Source organism: Cottoperca gobio, chromosome 22 (genome assembly GCF_900634415.1).
Source record: "Cottoperca gobio chromosome 22, fCotGob3.1, whole genome shotgun sequence".
Classification (NCBI taxonomy): Eukaryota; Metazoa; Chordata; class Actinopteri; order Perciformes; family Bovichtidae; genus Cottoperca; species Cottoperca gobio.
In genome coordinates this window covers 17120732-17134901 of record NC_041376.1, presented here as the reverse complement: position 1 = coordinate 17134901, position 14170 = coordinate 17120732, and the positions used below count along the sequence as shown (strand labels likewise).

At 40.5% G+C, this 14170-nt stretch overlaps 1 protein-coding gene across 4 annotated transcripts in view; it reads right to left on the bottom strand.

Moving 5' to 3' along the window:
• The window catches only part of LOC115027012 (zinc finger MYM-type protein 4), a 30861-nt gene that overhangs the window by 3047 nt on the left and 13644 nt on the right, over window positions 1-14170 (bottom strand). For all 4 annotated transcript variants that reach the window (XM_029459973.1, XM_029459972.1, XM_029459971.1 and 1 more), the window contains exons 14-28: window positions 13593-13768; window positions 13222-13399; window positions 12289-12402; window positions 11659-11702; window positions 10962-11100; window positions 5063-5208; window positions 4835-4952; window positions 3881-4132; window positions 3725-3801; window positions 3010-3139; window positions 2736-2887; window positions 2315-2429; window positions 1129-1377; window positions 782-893; window positions 628-696 (exon numbers count right to left, since the gene is read on the bottom strand). In XM_029459973.1, coding sequence (XP_029315833.1) covers window positions 628-696; window positions 782-893; window positions 1129-1377; window positions 2315-2429; window positions 2736-2887; window positions 3010-3139; window positions 3725-3801; window positions 3881-4132; window positions 4835-4952; window positions 5063-5208; window positions 10962-11100; window positions 11659-11702; window positions 12289-12402; window positions 13222-13399; window positions 13593-13768 — 2071 coding nt within the window. The remainder of the gene's footprint in view (window positions 1-627; window positions 697-781; window positions 894-1128; window positions 1378-2314; window positions 2430-2735; window positions 2888-3009; window positions 3140-3724; window positions 3802-3880; window positions 4133-4834; window positions 4953-5062; window positions 5209-10961; window positions 11101-11658; window positions 11703-12288; window positions 12403-13221; window positions 13400-13592; window positions 13769-14170) is intronic.

The window sequence follows — 14170 nt, the reverse complement described above, 5'->3', positions numbered from 1 at the left end:
CGTTCTTGTTGTACCTGTCTCTGTGTGGCTACAGCTACTCTAGTTCACATTGTCTTAGTTAAAATTGACGTCCCCACCACTTTCCAAATCAAACCTACGCCCTCACAACATCAGGGAAAAGAGACTGCCACTGAAAACTAGCTTTAAGCTAACGCGGGTACATTTACATTTGTTTGAATGTTGATTAATGTACAAGGTCCCTTTTCAAATAAAGATTTGTTATATAAACAAAGGCAATGTTTCAGACATCAGGGTCACTTTAGGAAAAGTCATTTCAAGTTGAAACAAGATCATTAGGCTTTTTCTCTCTGCTGTTGCAGGTCATTTTTACCTTTAAGACAACACAATGGTTAAAGCTGGATTCCTGTCAATAACCTAAAAGCCAACACCATTTCATCTGGGCTATTAGGGTGGAAAACAATAAAATAATACAAATTAAATAAATAAATGTATATATATATATATATATATATATATATATATATATATATATGTATGTATGTATATATAGTATATGTATATACTGTATATGTGTGTGTTTGTGTTTGTAAGGGTGGACAGGAAGTGCTGGTGATAACGTGACACATTATGAATGTGTGCTTCTTTAATGGTGGAGGACTGACTGACCTGTGAGTGTGCACAATCTGTTCCGGCTGCAGGAAAAACACATCAGTTCTCTTCTGCACCGACTCCGGGCTGTTAGAGAGGACAGAGAAGATGAAGAGTGTGTTCAGTTTTAATAGTTGTTTCATATATGTGCCTACAGGTGTGTGTGCCTCACCATCTGGAGAGGTAGAACTCGTACAGTCGGACAGGACAGTGTAGAGGGTTTGTAACATTTTCAAGCATCTGCATCTCTCCCTCGTCCTCTCCCTGCCTTTTTCTGAATCGCTCTAAAAACAAAAATAAGTACCACAAAGCAGTTAGTCACTATTTGGTTTTGCTGTCTAGGAATAAGGTGAAGCTGATATATATATATTTTTTAATGCTGATACTAGCAGTTTTGGATCTGACGTTATTGATACCTGATATTTTCTATACTAAATATGGCCAGTTTGAAAGTTGAAGCCACTGCTCACTGCTCACAGCTGCATAGACAAACTACTATCACTGCTCCTTTAATTTAACCTGTGTGGGGTGTGGCAGGGCTGCTCCTCTGGTATCGCAGGTAGAGGACTTTGCCGGCTTTGTTGCAGGGTTTGGAGTGTCGAGTGAAGTTGGTAAAGGAGACGTGTTGGTGCTGAGCCAGCGTGGTGAAGCCGAAGTTTTTGGTGCAGAAGAAGAGCAGCGTGTTGAGCAACACTATGGGGGAGTAGGCGCCCAGCTGCTTACACTCCCACAGGTAGGACTCCACCACACGGGAGGAGACGGCAGCACCTTTAGGAGCGAAGAGGAAGCAGAGCTGAGTGAATCTGAGGTGGTAACTGGCAACCTGTTCCATGCCTTTCGCCCCACTGCATGCTGGGATAGGTTTTAAACCTGGCTGCTACTTAATGAATGAATGAACGATGGATATATTAAGAACTGGATTTGGTGTTAATGAATACTGGAAGTTAAACCCTCAATATGTCATTTTCCGCCACGAGGGGCCTCTCAATCAAAACAATAACAAAAGACGGAGTTTGGTGGCGTCATGAAGTAGCGTGGAATCATGGGAGTTGTTGTCTTCACCAGACTTCTTCTGGTTATCATTCTTTAATTGTTCAGGTGGTTTTTAGCAGGAGCCGAAATATGCACAGAAGTTTGGAAACATTTGTGATAATGTAAGTACACAAGTCAACAGAATATATAACAGCATTTTAATGTGGAAATGCTGCATATTACACCTTTAAATATCCTAAAATCATAATTATAAAACAAAAATAGTTGAGTATTATTACATTCAGGTGTATGGGGTAAACCTGCATTAATAGGTTTTAAATTCATTTTAAAAATGAATAAGCTTAGTGAGGTTTGAGACACCCTGTTATATCAAAGCAGCATCAATTGATTTGTTGGCAGCGGAACAAGCTGTAAACACAAGATTGATATGTTTTACATTTATAAAGTTGATATGACTTTATATGTTGAACCTGAGAGCAGATTGTTGCCTAATAACTCCTCCATGTAGTTGTTTGACCATTGTTATAAAAATGGATTAGTGCCGCTTTAAAGTTGTCGATAACCTGAATCCATCACAGGAATGGTGGACTCTGTCACAACCAATTCACACTTCTATTTAAAGAAGTAATTACTGAATGAAAATAAACTTTATCAAAATGGGGTGTGATTTAATGAAAGTCTCCAGGATTAGGATTTAAGTAAGGGATCATACCACTAGGTTGGAGTTTAGGTTTCCACAGTCGCAGCATCCCACTGATCTTGGTACCAAACTGACTGTACAGCTCGTCAGTAAAGATGTTCTCTATGCGGCCCTTTATGAACAGATACTGTCCAAAGAGAGGGAGACAATTATTAATAAGAAACACTTAAAATCATGATGGAAACCAGTGACAGAATATGTGTGTGTGTGTGTGTGTGTGTGTGTGTGTGTGTGTGTGTGTGTGTGTGTGTGTGTGTATGTGTGTATGTGTGTGTGTGTGTGTGTGTGTGTGTGTGTGTGTGTATGTGTGTGTGTGTGTGTGTGTGTATGTATGTATGTATGTATGTATGTGTGTGTGTGTGTGTGTGTGTGTGTATGTGTATGTATGTGTGTGTGTGTGTGCGTATGTATGTATGTGTGTGTGTGTGTGTACCTGCTGTATCCCCAGACAGAGGTAGAAGATGCTGTCTGGGCTGTAGGTCTCTCCATTGGGCCGTCTCACTTGTGTGATGAAGCGAGACAGAGCAAAGCTCAGCTCAGCAGAGTCGCACTGAAGGACGTCTTCTTTGATATCCACCATATTGGCTACAGGGGAAGAGACCACAAAGCACAACTAGTATAGAATAAAATGGGTTGCAATTAAATCAATCATTGGGTCAGAGGATACTCTAAAATAAAACTGTGATATAAAGAGAACTGAGGCTCACATTTTGTCGGCTGGTTGTTTTGTTGTTGGACCCAACATCTCCAGGCTTTAACCCCGTACACGTGGTTCAGTTTGGAGGCAGGTGGAGTCACCACTGTACTGCGGTTCAATAAAGCAGTTCTCCTTCGACTCTGGATGGATGGAAATGCAATGAGTAAGCAAAAAAAAGCACTTTTAGACTTAAATTGGGCTTATTTGAAAACGTTTTGGTTCTAAAAACACATATAATATTGAAGAATGTCACATCCAAGGACAACGACGCCATTTTAGAGCCATTGTAGGTAAACAAGAAAATAATATTTACAAGAAAAAACTTGAAGATTAAAGATTAAAAAGTAATACTTTTAAATTAAAGTGTAAGTGTAAGATTAAAGTAACACATTTACAAGAAACCACACTTAGTTAACTCTTGTTAACTAAGAACATTTCTGTCTTTATAATCAGAATTTATTTTCTGCTAAATGTCCAACAAAATCTTGTAAATTCTGAGTCTTTTCTCTGAATATTTCCCCCCCTTCCCCCGGGCTAAAAGAACAAAGAGTTACTCTTTGTTAAAGGTTTCCAGAACAAACTGTGTGTCAGCAGTCACAGATTCCTACAGCTAGAGAATCACACTTGACTGCCTTCGAACTAAAGTGAGTGGAGTAAAGGGTTTTAAATCAGAGGCTGATAAAATGAATCAGAGTTTAAGCAAAGACCGATGAGGGGAGTCATACCCGTTTCCGGCTGCAGAAAGGGTCTCTGGGTCTCTTCACTCCTCGCTGTGGAGCAGGTGGCTTCTGATCCAACGATTCTGCAGAAACACACACAGAAGCTGTAGCGACTACAGATCGTCCATTTTCATGTTATCTTCAAGTGAAATGACGTCTCACCAGACGGGATGTCAGTCTCCAGGTCCATCATTGGAGAGGAGGGAGGCTGAAGCTCAGCACTGGTGGTGGGGGGCTCGCTCGTCGGGGTCTCCTCCTGCTCGGTACTAAGTTGGTGATCAGTTAACTCTGTGCTCCTCTCTGAACTTACAATAAGCGGCAGGTCGGCTTGTACTGCTTTAGTCTCCTCATCTTCACGGGTTATGGGAGTGACCACCTCTGACTTCTGGTCTTCACTAAAAGAACTGCTCTGGTCTGTCGCAGACACACACAAAGAAACACAGAAGAGGTGCCAGTTTGGGAAATTAAGCTTTTGATAATTGAGTATTTGGATTGATTAATGTAGCAAACATATTTTAAGCTTTATATAATTCACAGGAATACTTTACCCCCAATTTACCTCGAATTCTTGAATAAAACATTATTTTTCTCGCATGCCTCTACGGTAAATAGAGAATCTAAAAACGGAGAAATGTCTTGATGAATTGATGCAAATATTTAACAACAGTAAACTACATCAAAACATCCGTTTACAAACTCTCAAACAACTTGTTCAGTATAATCACTACTTCCCAAACACATGCATCTTTACTAAAACCTTCATGTTTAAAAGAGTTCTGCATAAGCAGTCGCAGGCACTTATCTGTGCGAGTAGTTCATGCATTAGTGTTCTGAACAGTCAGGTTCTAGTAGAAATGTCTGTGTTTGGGAAGTAGTGAGCACACGACTTGGATTATACCGCACAGGTTGTTTGAGAGTTTGTAAACGGATGTGTTGATGTAGCTGTTGGTAAACACGGCCTCCATCGTTCTTTGTTTACTGTGGAGGCATGCGAGAAAAACAAAGTTTTCTTCACGAAGTCAAGGTGACACAGGGTGAGTCATTGATATACAGATGATTATTTTGGGGGTGAAGTATTCCTTTAAACATATACAAATCAGGAGAGAAATCCCTCACCTGCACTGGAAACAGGCCCATCTTTCTGTGTTTCTTCCATCACAGCCAAAGGCTCTGACTGGACTGCTGCATCTTTCATCTCCTTCTTCTGTGGTGGCACTACGATGGGTACTGGAACCTGTAAAAACACGAGAAACAAGTTAACATTTGATTTGCTGCAACAAATAGTCAATAAAAAGTACATTAATCATTCTGAATACATAGAATTACTAAGATAACGGGACATACGGGCACGGGCATAGCCATTGGAACAGGTGTGAGCTGGGAGTACATGTTCATGGGCACTGGGATGAAGACCGGCACTGGGACTGGCACCATCAACACCTTCACATTGTCCTCTCCGACGGAGAATCTCAGTGAGGGCAGAGTCAGAGCTGGAGGGAACGAGAGGAGAGATCACGAAGAAGAGGTACAGAGACAGACAGAAATATTCAAATGAAAAGAATGAAATAGGAAATAGATACAGTAAGACTGGAAGATAATTAAGAACTTTTCATTTTATGAATTGAAAATATTGAAAAAAATGTAATTACATAATTACAGAGTAGACACATAAACATAAACATCACAAACATCCTACTGTCTCAAAATGAAAAGAAAGGTAAACGAAGAAAATGAATTAGTGACAACTCAGTATGTCAAATATGCTTTTATTTAAAAATATATACATATATTACTATATGCAGTCACAGCTGAATCTTTCTAGAACGCAGAAATGACAGGGAATAACCAAAACATTTGAGAAATTATAAAACAAATCCATTCATGTTAAGGATGGACACAATATTTTAGCTTATTTATTTTCTTGCTGCTGAAATATTGTAACGAAACAAATAAAAAAAAGATCTACATCTTATATTTATCATCATCACATGCTGTGATTCAAGTCATTGTGAAAAACATCAAAAATATGAGGGCAGGGTTGAGATTAGCGATTACATCTCTCTCATGTGCGTGGTGATGTTCATCTGTAAATCTCAAAGTGAACTAAACATTAAGACCCCTCCGCTCTCTACTAATGTCTCTTCATAAATGAGTTGTGTGGTTAATGTTACACATAGAACCTTTGAGTTGGAGCCATTTTTGATGATAATCTAGAGACAATTTCAGCGAACAGCGTGTGTAGCACATTATCTGCCAAATGACTCAATCTATGTAAAGGAACGTGCGTTCAAATGTATCAAGTTTCACTTTTCAAGGCATCTTTCATTAGGGGAACACATGACTAATGTCTATCATCAACTTTAACCACAATCGTTAAAGCTGCATTTAAGCCTGCAAGTGCAACATTATGTTTGGGTACACCTGGTGGTAGAAGTGATCAGTCTCCTGTTAAGCACAGCTGGAGATGCGGCCTACGCAACTACTGGCTGATACTTTTAATGACTTGTTTGAACTGTTTCTTTTTTTAAATGATATATTTCAGATACTTGTCTGTAAAAATTGAGGCTTGACCTGTTTGCTGGTCTGTACGTGGCTCAGTGTCGGCCTGGTGATTTACTGTGGGTCTTGTGGAGTTAAAGGGACAAATGATTTCAAAGGTTGAGAGTTACTAAGTACCGGTAATACTATTTCACAGTTTGGTTTAGACCGATGTGTCGAACCTTCACGTTTGTAGTTTTACATTGTCATTATGAAACTTTGTTTTTTGGGCAGGTGAGAAATATAACACGCACAATCAAAATGTTACTTTACAAATTTCATTTATTGACACGTTTGAATTTAACAAAACCATCATTTTCAGGTGCGGACAATATAAAAAAAAAAATGAAAAAAGAAGAAGCAATAACATGATTTTACAATCTCAAAAACAATAACTAAAATCAGTCAGTTACAGTGGAGAAGTTACAAACACTTAGAACAGATGTAAGACCGGCTGAATCAACTCAAATGTCGACCGACAGCAGACGGATGAATTGAAGTCAACCTCGGTTCACATGACTGCATCAGTAGTGAGGTCCAGCAAGGAGTTTAACTTGGATACACATTCATAATAAACATGTAGCGCAACAGTACAAAACACATAACATCCAAATGAATGCCGTTTCATTCACTCAGACACGTAAAAAACTTCAAGTGATTGCAGATTTTAGCCTCATGTACACCTGATGGGTGCATCTAAAGTTAAAGGTGGGGCGTTTATTGAGAATGTTACTTCCCCCTCCTTAACTCGTCCTCTAGTCAACATGGCAGTGAGCGTGAACCCAAACTAAATGACCTCAGACGTCCATCGGGTCCGTCTGCGCTTCTTAGAAAAATCCATCATCTTTTCTTTGACATCACTTTCAAGCTCATTACATTCCAGAGCAGCGGCTGCATTTATCTAACCAACCAGCATCTTTAAGTCCAGATATATCATGATGAATAGTTATTGAGAATTTAATCTAGTATGGTAACATATCTAGACAGAAGTTAGTTTATCTACACTGGGCGTGAAAATAAGTATTTAATACTCAGTAGCAGCACATTTAGCAGCACACTTGCCTGAATCAAGCTCCATGAACCTGCATGTATTTGTTCACTTGCCCTGTTGTATATGGCAAACGTTTAGGAGCTAACTTAACAAACATATCGTTTTGGCCTAAACCAGAAGGTTTCAAAGTCAGACTGTGGGCCTCCTCAGACAAAACTTTGTCTAATGCCTGGATGCCTCTGGGATCAGAATTATGTTATTTGATCCCATAGACAGTCAACAATTGAGGCAAGAGAGCGTAATACTGCAATTTAACAACATTTCAGTCTACATTAAATTTATAAAGAAAGGCCTGTCCAGGAAAGTGGGAAAACAAACGACTATATCTCTGAACCGTCTCTGTGATCTTCTTCTAATAACTAATGTAATATGTTTTCACTTCCAGTCACTGAGCCTTCCCTGAAACAGGTTGGAGCCCCCCCGGGAAGGCCCACCTCCCACTTTGAAAACCTTCAGCCTTAATGTTCATAAGAAACCTGCAGTGACACAACTTCCAGGTTTATTCTGGGCAAGCAGGGAGGCACGAGTGACCTTCATAAATGTAAGGATCAGGTTACTTACAGTCGACAGGTGTCATTACTGCTGTAGTGACACAGTGAATGACTTTTCAACCTGTAAGGTAAAGTTATAGAACATACTTGTGTGTGTGTGTATAGGGAATAAAGTGGCAGCATAGTTCATTGACACGAATAAAACACATTAGCAAATGAAACATAAGATTCACAAGTTTTAAGACACTTGATAAATGTACCACGATCACTATTAATAATAAGTCCATGTATGGCGACAGATTCATTATTGAGGTAAAAATGTATTTTTACTAACAGTACCATGATGTAGGTCAGTGAAGCACTGAGGAAGTATCTCAACCGTAGTGTTCGTCCATCAGTCACAGAGTACCATCACACAAAATAAATACCCTTAATAGGAAGACGATACAGACAGTTATGAAAGTCTGTACTGCATAAATACTGCCATTTATGTGTCGAAGCACAAGTACACATTCATGTAACTGCTGACAACGATTTGGTATTCTGTCTTTGCAGGGTTGAACTTAAACAGTCAAGTACAAAGAAAAGCAATTAAGGTCACTAAAGTGTAGGTGTAAACACAGCCGGTTAACCCTGTAGTGGTCTAATCTTTGTCCGGGTCAGTGTGGAAGACGACTTCTCGTGTCAGCAGGTCAGGAGGCTGTGGAGAGAAAGACTCGGGTGATACACTCGACCCTCTTAAGAAGTCAGATGAATTGACTTGGAAAAAGCACATAAATGTCAACAGATCATGTCAGTGCATCATTGTTGTTCCTCTGAAGGGGACAGTTCACCCCAAAATCTTCTTACCTTTAGTGTCATTTATCAATCTAGATTGTTTGGGTGAGAGTTACCCAGTGTTGGAGAATGGAAGTAGATGGCACTGCGCTTGTGGTGCTCAACGCCAAACAAATTGATTTAAAAAACTCAACAGCAACGTGTCTTTCCAGAAACCATGACCCGGTTACTCAAGATAATCCACAGACCTTGTTGTGAGCAGTTTCATGGAGGAACTATTTTCTTTCTATCGAACTACACCCGTCAACCGTATCACTGCGCACAAGGACTCTACTCAGCTAGCTAAGGTTACAGCTCAGCCGAGGAGGGCGCCATTAATGTTAACATCTCGTGCCGTCACAAACCTCTCGTACGAGTAGACAGAAAATAGTTCCTACATGAAACCGCTCACAAGCAGGTCTGTGGATCATCTTGAATAAGTGAGTCAGAATTGCTGTTGAGTTGTGCAGAGCACACGGTGACACAGTGACACAGTGAGCGCCATCTAGTTCCATTATTTTGGAGAAAAGGCCGACATCTCTACGGACGATTCCTCCAACACTCAGCATCAAAACAATTAGATTGATAAATAGCTCTACGGAGAGGAGGAAAACATGTATTCATTTGGGAGTGAACCGTCCTTTTAACAAAGTTATAAGTTACAAACACAAATTAGGAATCCTTGAAGTGGATACAGCTGTAAAGAACTTATAATATATATTATTTTAAATGGTGTTATTATATATTTAGAGTATAATAAATAATTATTGTGTGTAATTCAGAAGGCTCACCTTGTGTTTCCAGTTCAGGAGCTGTTTTGTAGATCAGTCGGGTGTGGTAGAGTTCAAAACAGGGCACAGGACAGAGGCTGGGCTCTCCCGAACACGTCTTACAGTAAAACGACGTCTGCCTCCTCGGTGTCCCGCTCTTCTCCTCACAATGTCTAGTTTCCGAGTGCTCCCCCTCTTTTCTCTCCCCATTGTTCTCATCACACGAGTTTGCTCCCTGCTCCGACTCTTCCTCTGTTTTCTTCTCTGGCTCCTCATCCATCTTCTGCTTCTTATTCTCCTGCTCTTTTTCCTCCACCCTCTTCCTCTTGTGTTGTGAGCAGACCTTGCAGTCAGAGTCAGTCTCCCTCTTGCCCAAGAAATGGCGTCCGGATAGGCGCGCTGGCACGCCATTACACGGCTGAGTTTCTCCCTGAGGTTTCGGCGACGGCGCTGGACATGTGGATGCTTCCGCAGATGGCTGGTCGGGTTGCGAGGAGCTATCTAGCAGAGCTGGTGCAACTATTGAAACAGCTAGTAGTGAACAACGAATAATTGAATGAACCAAAAAAATGAATGAAAATGAATTAGATGTTGAGTAGGGTTGTGACAAACACCCTACAAAAAGCACACCAGCCATGACCTGAAGGAAAATGGCTTCCTCCATCAGTGCTACTAAAGCCAGGTGTTATTATTCATGTTTGCGGTAGGTCTTAGCGTTGACTGATGTATAACTCATACCAATTATTCTGGATTGAAAAACCAAAAAACTCAAGTTTGCAACACATTTTAGTACCACTAGTGTCGACTATGTTTTGTGTATTTATGCGTTTCCCACAGAATTGCATCTTTGTCTTGGCAGAAAAGCCTGATATTCTTTCATTAATTGAAAATCAGTTTAGGCCCACTATATTACCCTTTTCTTGCTTAATATCATATGCCACAAAGCACAACGTTAAATGTAGTTTTTACTTTGGTGACAATTCAACTTCTGGATTCTAAATTGCTCCTTTGTGTCATATGAAACTAATAAAACATAGCGTAGTGAAACCTAACCCACCAAAACCAGCAGCGGTTTGTTTTGATCACACACCAGCAGGACTGAAGATTTAACACTCAGCGAGTACAGAGATGGTCGATTATATACTTTGTCCATTTGATATTTGGACACTGTGTGGTGCATTTTAGGGCTCAATCAACAAATTGAATAAAATCAATTATAAAAATAGTTGGAAACTAGTGTGTAGCTCATGTGATGAGATAACGCCCGGCTACATTAATCTTTTACAAAACAGAGAAAAAACTGACGGAAGGTATTTCTGTCCGTTACGTTTGCTTTAAAATAAATCCTTTTCTCTTCATACGATTATAAACGATTAATCTAAGTAATGATCGACAGATTAATCCATTTTCAAAATAGTTGTAGTTGCAGCCTTCGTGCATTTTACTGTCAGTAAAGCTGCTGGATGCAGTCAAGATGAAACTTGCACCTAAATCCTGCTGCAGCATTCTGTACTCTGAGAACGAGCTGGAACAAAAACTAACCTACCCACATTCGCTTGTGCGTTTTTTCTAGTTACCTGCTGATTCAGTGGAGGGTGTGGGCAGCTCGCACATGCACTCTTGGTCCATAGTGAAGGGCCGACACAGAACTGACTTGTTCTTCATTTGACGGCGACGGGACACAGGCACACGCATGGCATCAGTCTGAGTGCTGGCCTGGAAATAGACATAAAAAATAAAACAGCAACATTAAACAAAGATCTGATCTAGTTCTTAAAAAGAAAAATGCTGCAGTGGACTGTTTCTTAATTTCTGACCAGATCTCAAATCCTATTTTTGGGTACTGACTTTGGTCCTATAACATTTTTGAAGCAAAACCTACAGTTATAGGAAGGGTCTAATCTAACACACACACACACACACACACACACACACACACACACACACACACACACACACACACACACACACACACACACACACACACACACACACACACACACACACACACACACACACACACACACACACACACACACACACACACACACACACACACACAGTGACTTGAGGAAGGAAAGATAAAAGGACAGGCAGGGCTCCTCTCCCAGTTAAATTACAGTCTTTCTCCCTCCATCTTTAGATTCTGTCCCAGCATGCAACACTCTGACACTTTACTGGAAATGTTGTTGCTCGGCCCAAGCCAACACTAGTTTCACACACACACACACACACACACACACACACACACACACACACACACACAGTACATACATGGTCTAGGTTCTTGCCGTCAATGTTGGAGGTTGGAAGTGCTCCTAGAAAAGAGAAGAGATTAAATCGCAGTGAGAAATTCATATCATAAAAATATAAAACAATGAACCGATATGACTTTATATATGTTATATATATACTGTTTTTACATTCAAAGCTTCTGTTGACATTTTTGAATGAAGCTTCCAATGTTTAGCATTATCCTCATATTTTCTGACGTTATCACGCTGAAGAATTATTTTTAATCCTGAAACAAAATCCCCAAATGGAATAAAGTGATTTAACCACTGTGAAAATGTTGTTTTTGAAATGTTAAACACCAACAAATATGGATTGCAACAGAATATTTTGTTACACAAAAATCATGTTATGAATTTAGATAAATGATTACATCCAGCTTTTTTCAATACATTTTGACTTTTGGACTTTAAAATGCTCAATAGTTGGAAACAATCGTACGCAGCCACCTCTGGAATCTAATTCTACAAATAGTATAATACTAATAATCATAATGGATGTTTTAGAAGCTGCGCAGCTTTCAAATGTCTGTTTAGAATCCGAACGTCAACGCTATGAATGAAGCTTCACACTATTCGGTACAGCCTTAACTATATAAGTGATATAACTAACCAGTGAGCGCAGTGTCTGCAGACACACTGGGCTGAGTGGCAGAGCCATTGGCCAGTGACACAACATCCGCTATGACAGGATTCATCTTTGAGGAATGGTGGGGCTGGGTTGGAGCTGGAGGGAGAGAAACATGCCAAAGATGTGGTAATTCAACATGCTCGGTTACAGCTTTCCTTTTTAACCTCTATTCTCTTCCCACTGGTTGAACTCCAGAGCCTGACTGACACGGTGCCTCTTTGTGCTGATCGGGCGTGTTGGTTTCCACTTAAATTTGCCAAACAAAACAGCACATGGCGCTTATTCTAAGTGTCGGACAACATTATGAAAGCACCCCACAGAGAAATAAAACGTTTTTCTTGATCTCTTGCTTTCTGTTTGTTATTGTGTCCAAACAAGTCTCGCTCTGAGGAATCTCGTTCTGGAATCTTGCGTCGCATCCACATTGTAGAAAATCAGCTAGTGAAAACATTTTAGATAACAGGAAGCTACTCTTTCTGATCTCCAACACAACAAACTGAGAACACCGGCACTCCTCTCTCCAACTCTCACTCACGTTTCCACAGCAACAAGTCACCTCTCGCTAGACGTCAGAGTGAGACTTCTCCTCGAGCAGGACTTGGTTAGACAAACTCACAAACAAACCGGATGAAGTGAAAAGTAAAGAATATACAAACGTTTTATTTAAATGTACCTATGGTTGTTGCTTAGTTAATCATGGAAATGTTATGTTTTACAGAAATACTTGAAGCAAACGTTTCAGGACATTTTCAGCAAAAACAGTCAAACCCCAAAAGCAACTAGAGCATGCTCCTGCAGCACAGTAACTCCCAACTCTATTCTTCTGTCAGCTGGAACTTGTGAGAAATACCATTTGAGGTGCGTTGGCATTTAGAATGTTCCTCAACATCATACTGTATAACACGGAGGATTTACCATATGGAGTTTGTGGGGCCGTTCCAGTTCCGTTACTGCTGCCGTGTTGGCTCGTCTCAAAATGCAGGGAGCAGTACTGCAGCAGGCAGGGCAGGTTGCAGAAATTACGGACTGAACCCATACACTGCAGCTTCTCAGTCATATAGCCCTGTTTCCTACAACTGTCACATCGACCCATCTGGACAGAAGAGGAGGAGAGCAAGGGGAGAGCAAGGGGAGAGCAAGGGGAGAGCAAGGGGAGAGCAAGGGGAGAGAAGACAATACAGAGAAGATGGAGAAAGATTAAAAGAAATATGACCATGTTCAACATACAGTAGGGCACTCCCCTCGGTTCAATGGCAGACAATGTACAGTGTAGTGGGACATCTTACCCCATAGTAAAGCACAGTGTACTGGGACATGCAGTGGGGTCTACAGAACTCCTCCATCCTGCCTCCATAGTGGCTGTGCAGCATCTTGTGACTGATGCCGGAGCAGTAGGTGCAGGGACGCCAGGGATGCTCCTTGTTACGAGACGTCCGCTCATGTTTGAAAAGGAGCTTACAGCCTGGAACACAGGAAGGGGGGCTATTCTATTATTTGAATTAGAGTACTACAAATAGGACTGGGTATGACCACTGATTTCCTGAATCTAATAGTTTCAATTACGATTCACAAGTCCCAATTACATTCGGTTTTGGGATATTTCAGTTACCAATACCAATTTTGCTAGGATATGAAAGATAATAATCCAGAGAATCAGTTCCGCACATCGTCCGGAGTTTCAGTAATATAATAAATCCGCTCAATGCAAAGTCTCATGCTCTCACAAGAGGGCAGTTTTATCTCTTTGGGCACAATAAGAACTCAAGAGATTATAACAAATGGCTGTTATAATTTACAAAAAGGAAAATGTTGTAAATGCTTTGTGTTGTTACCATAATGAGTATCATATGTATTAGGCCCAGTT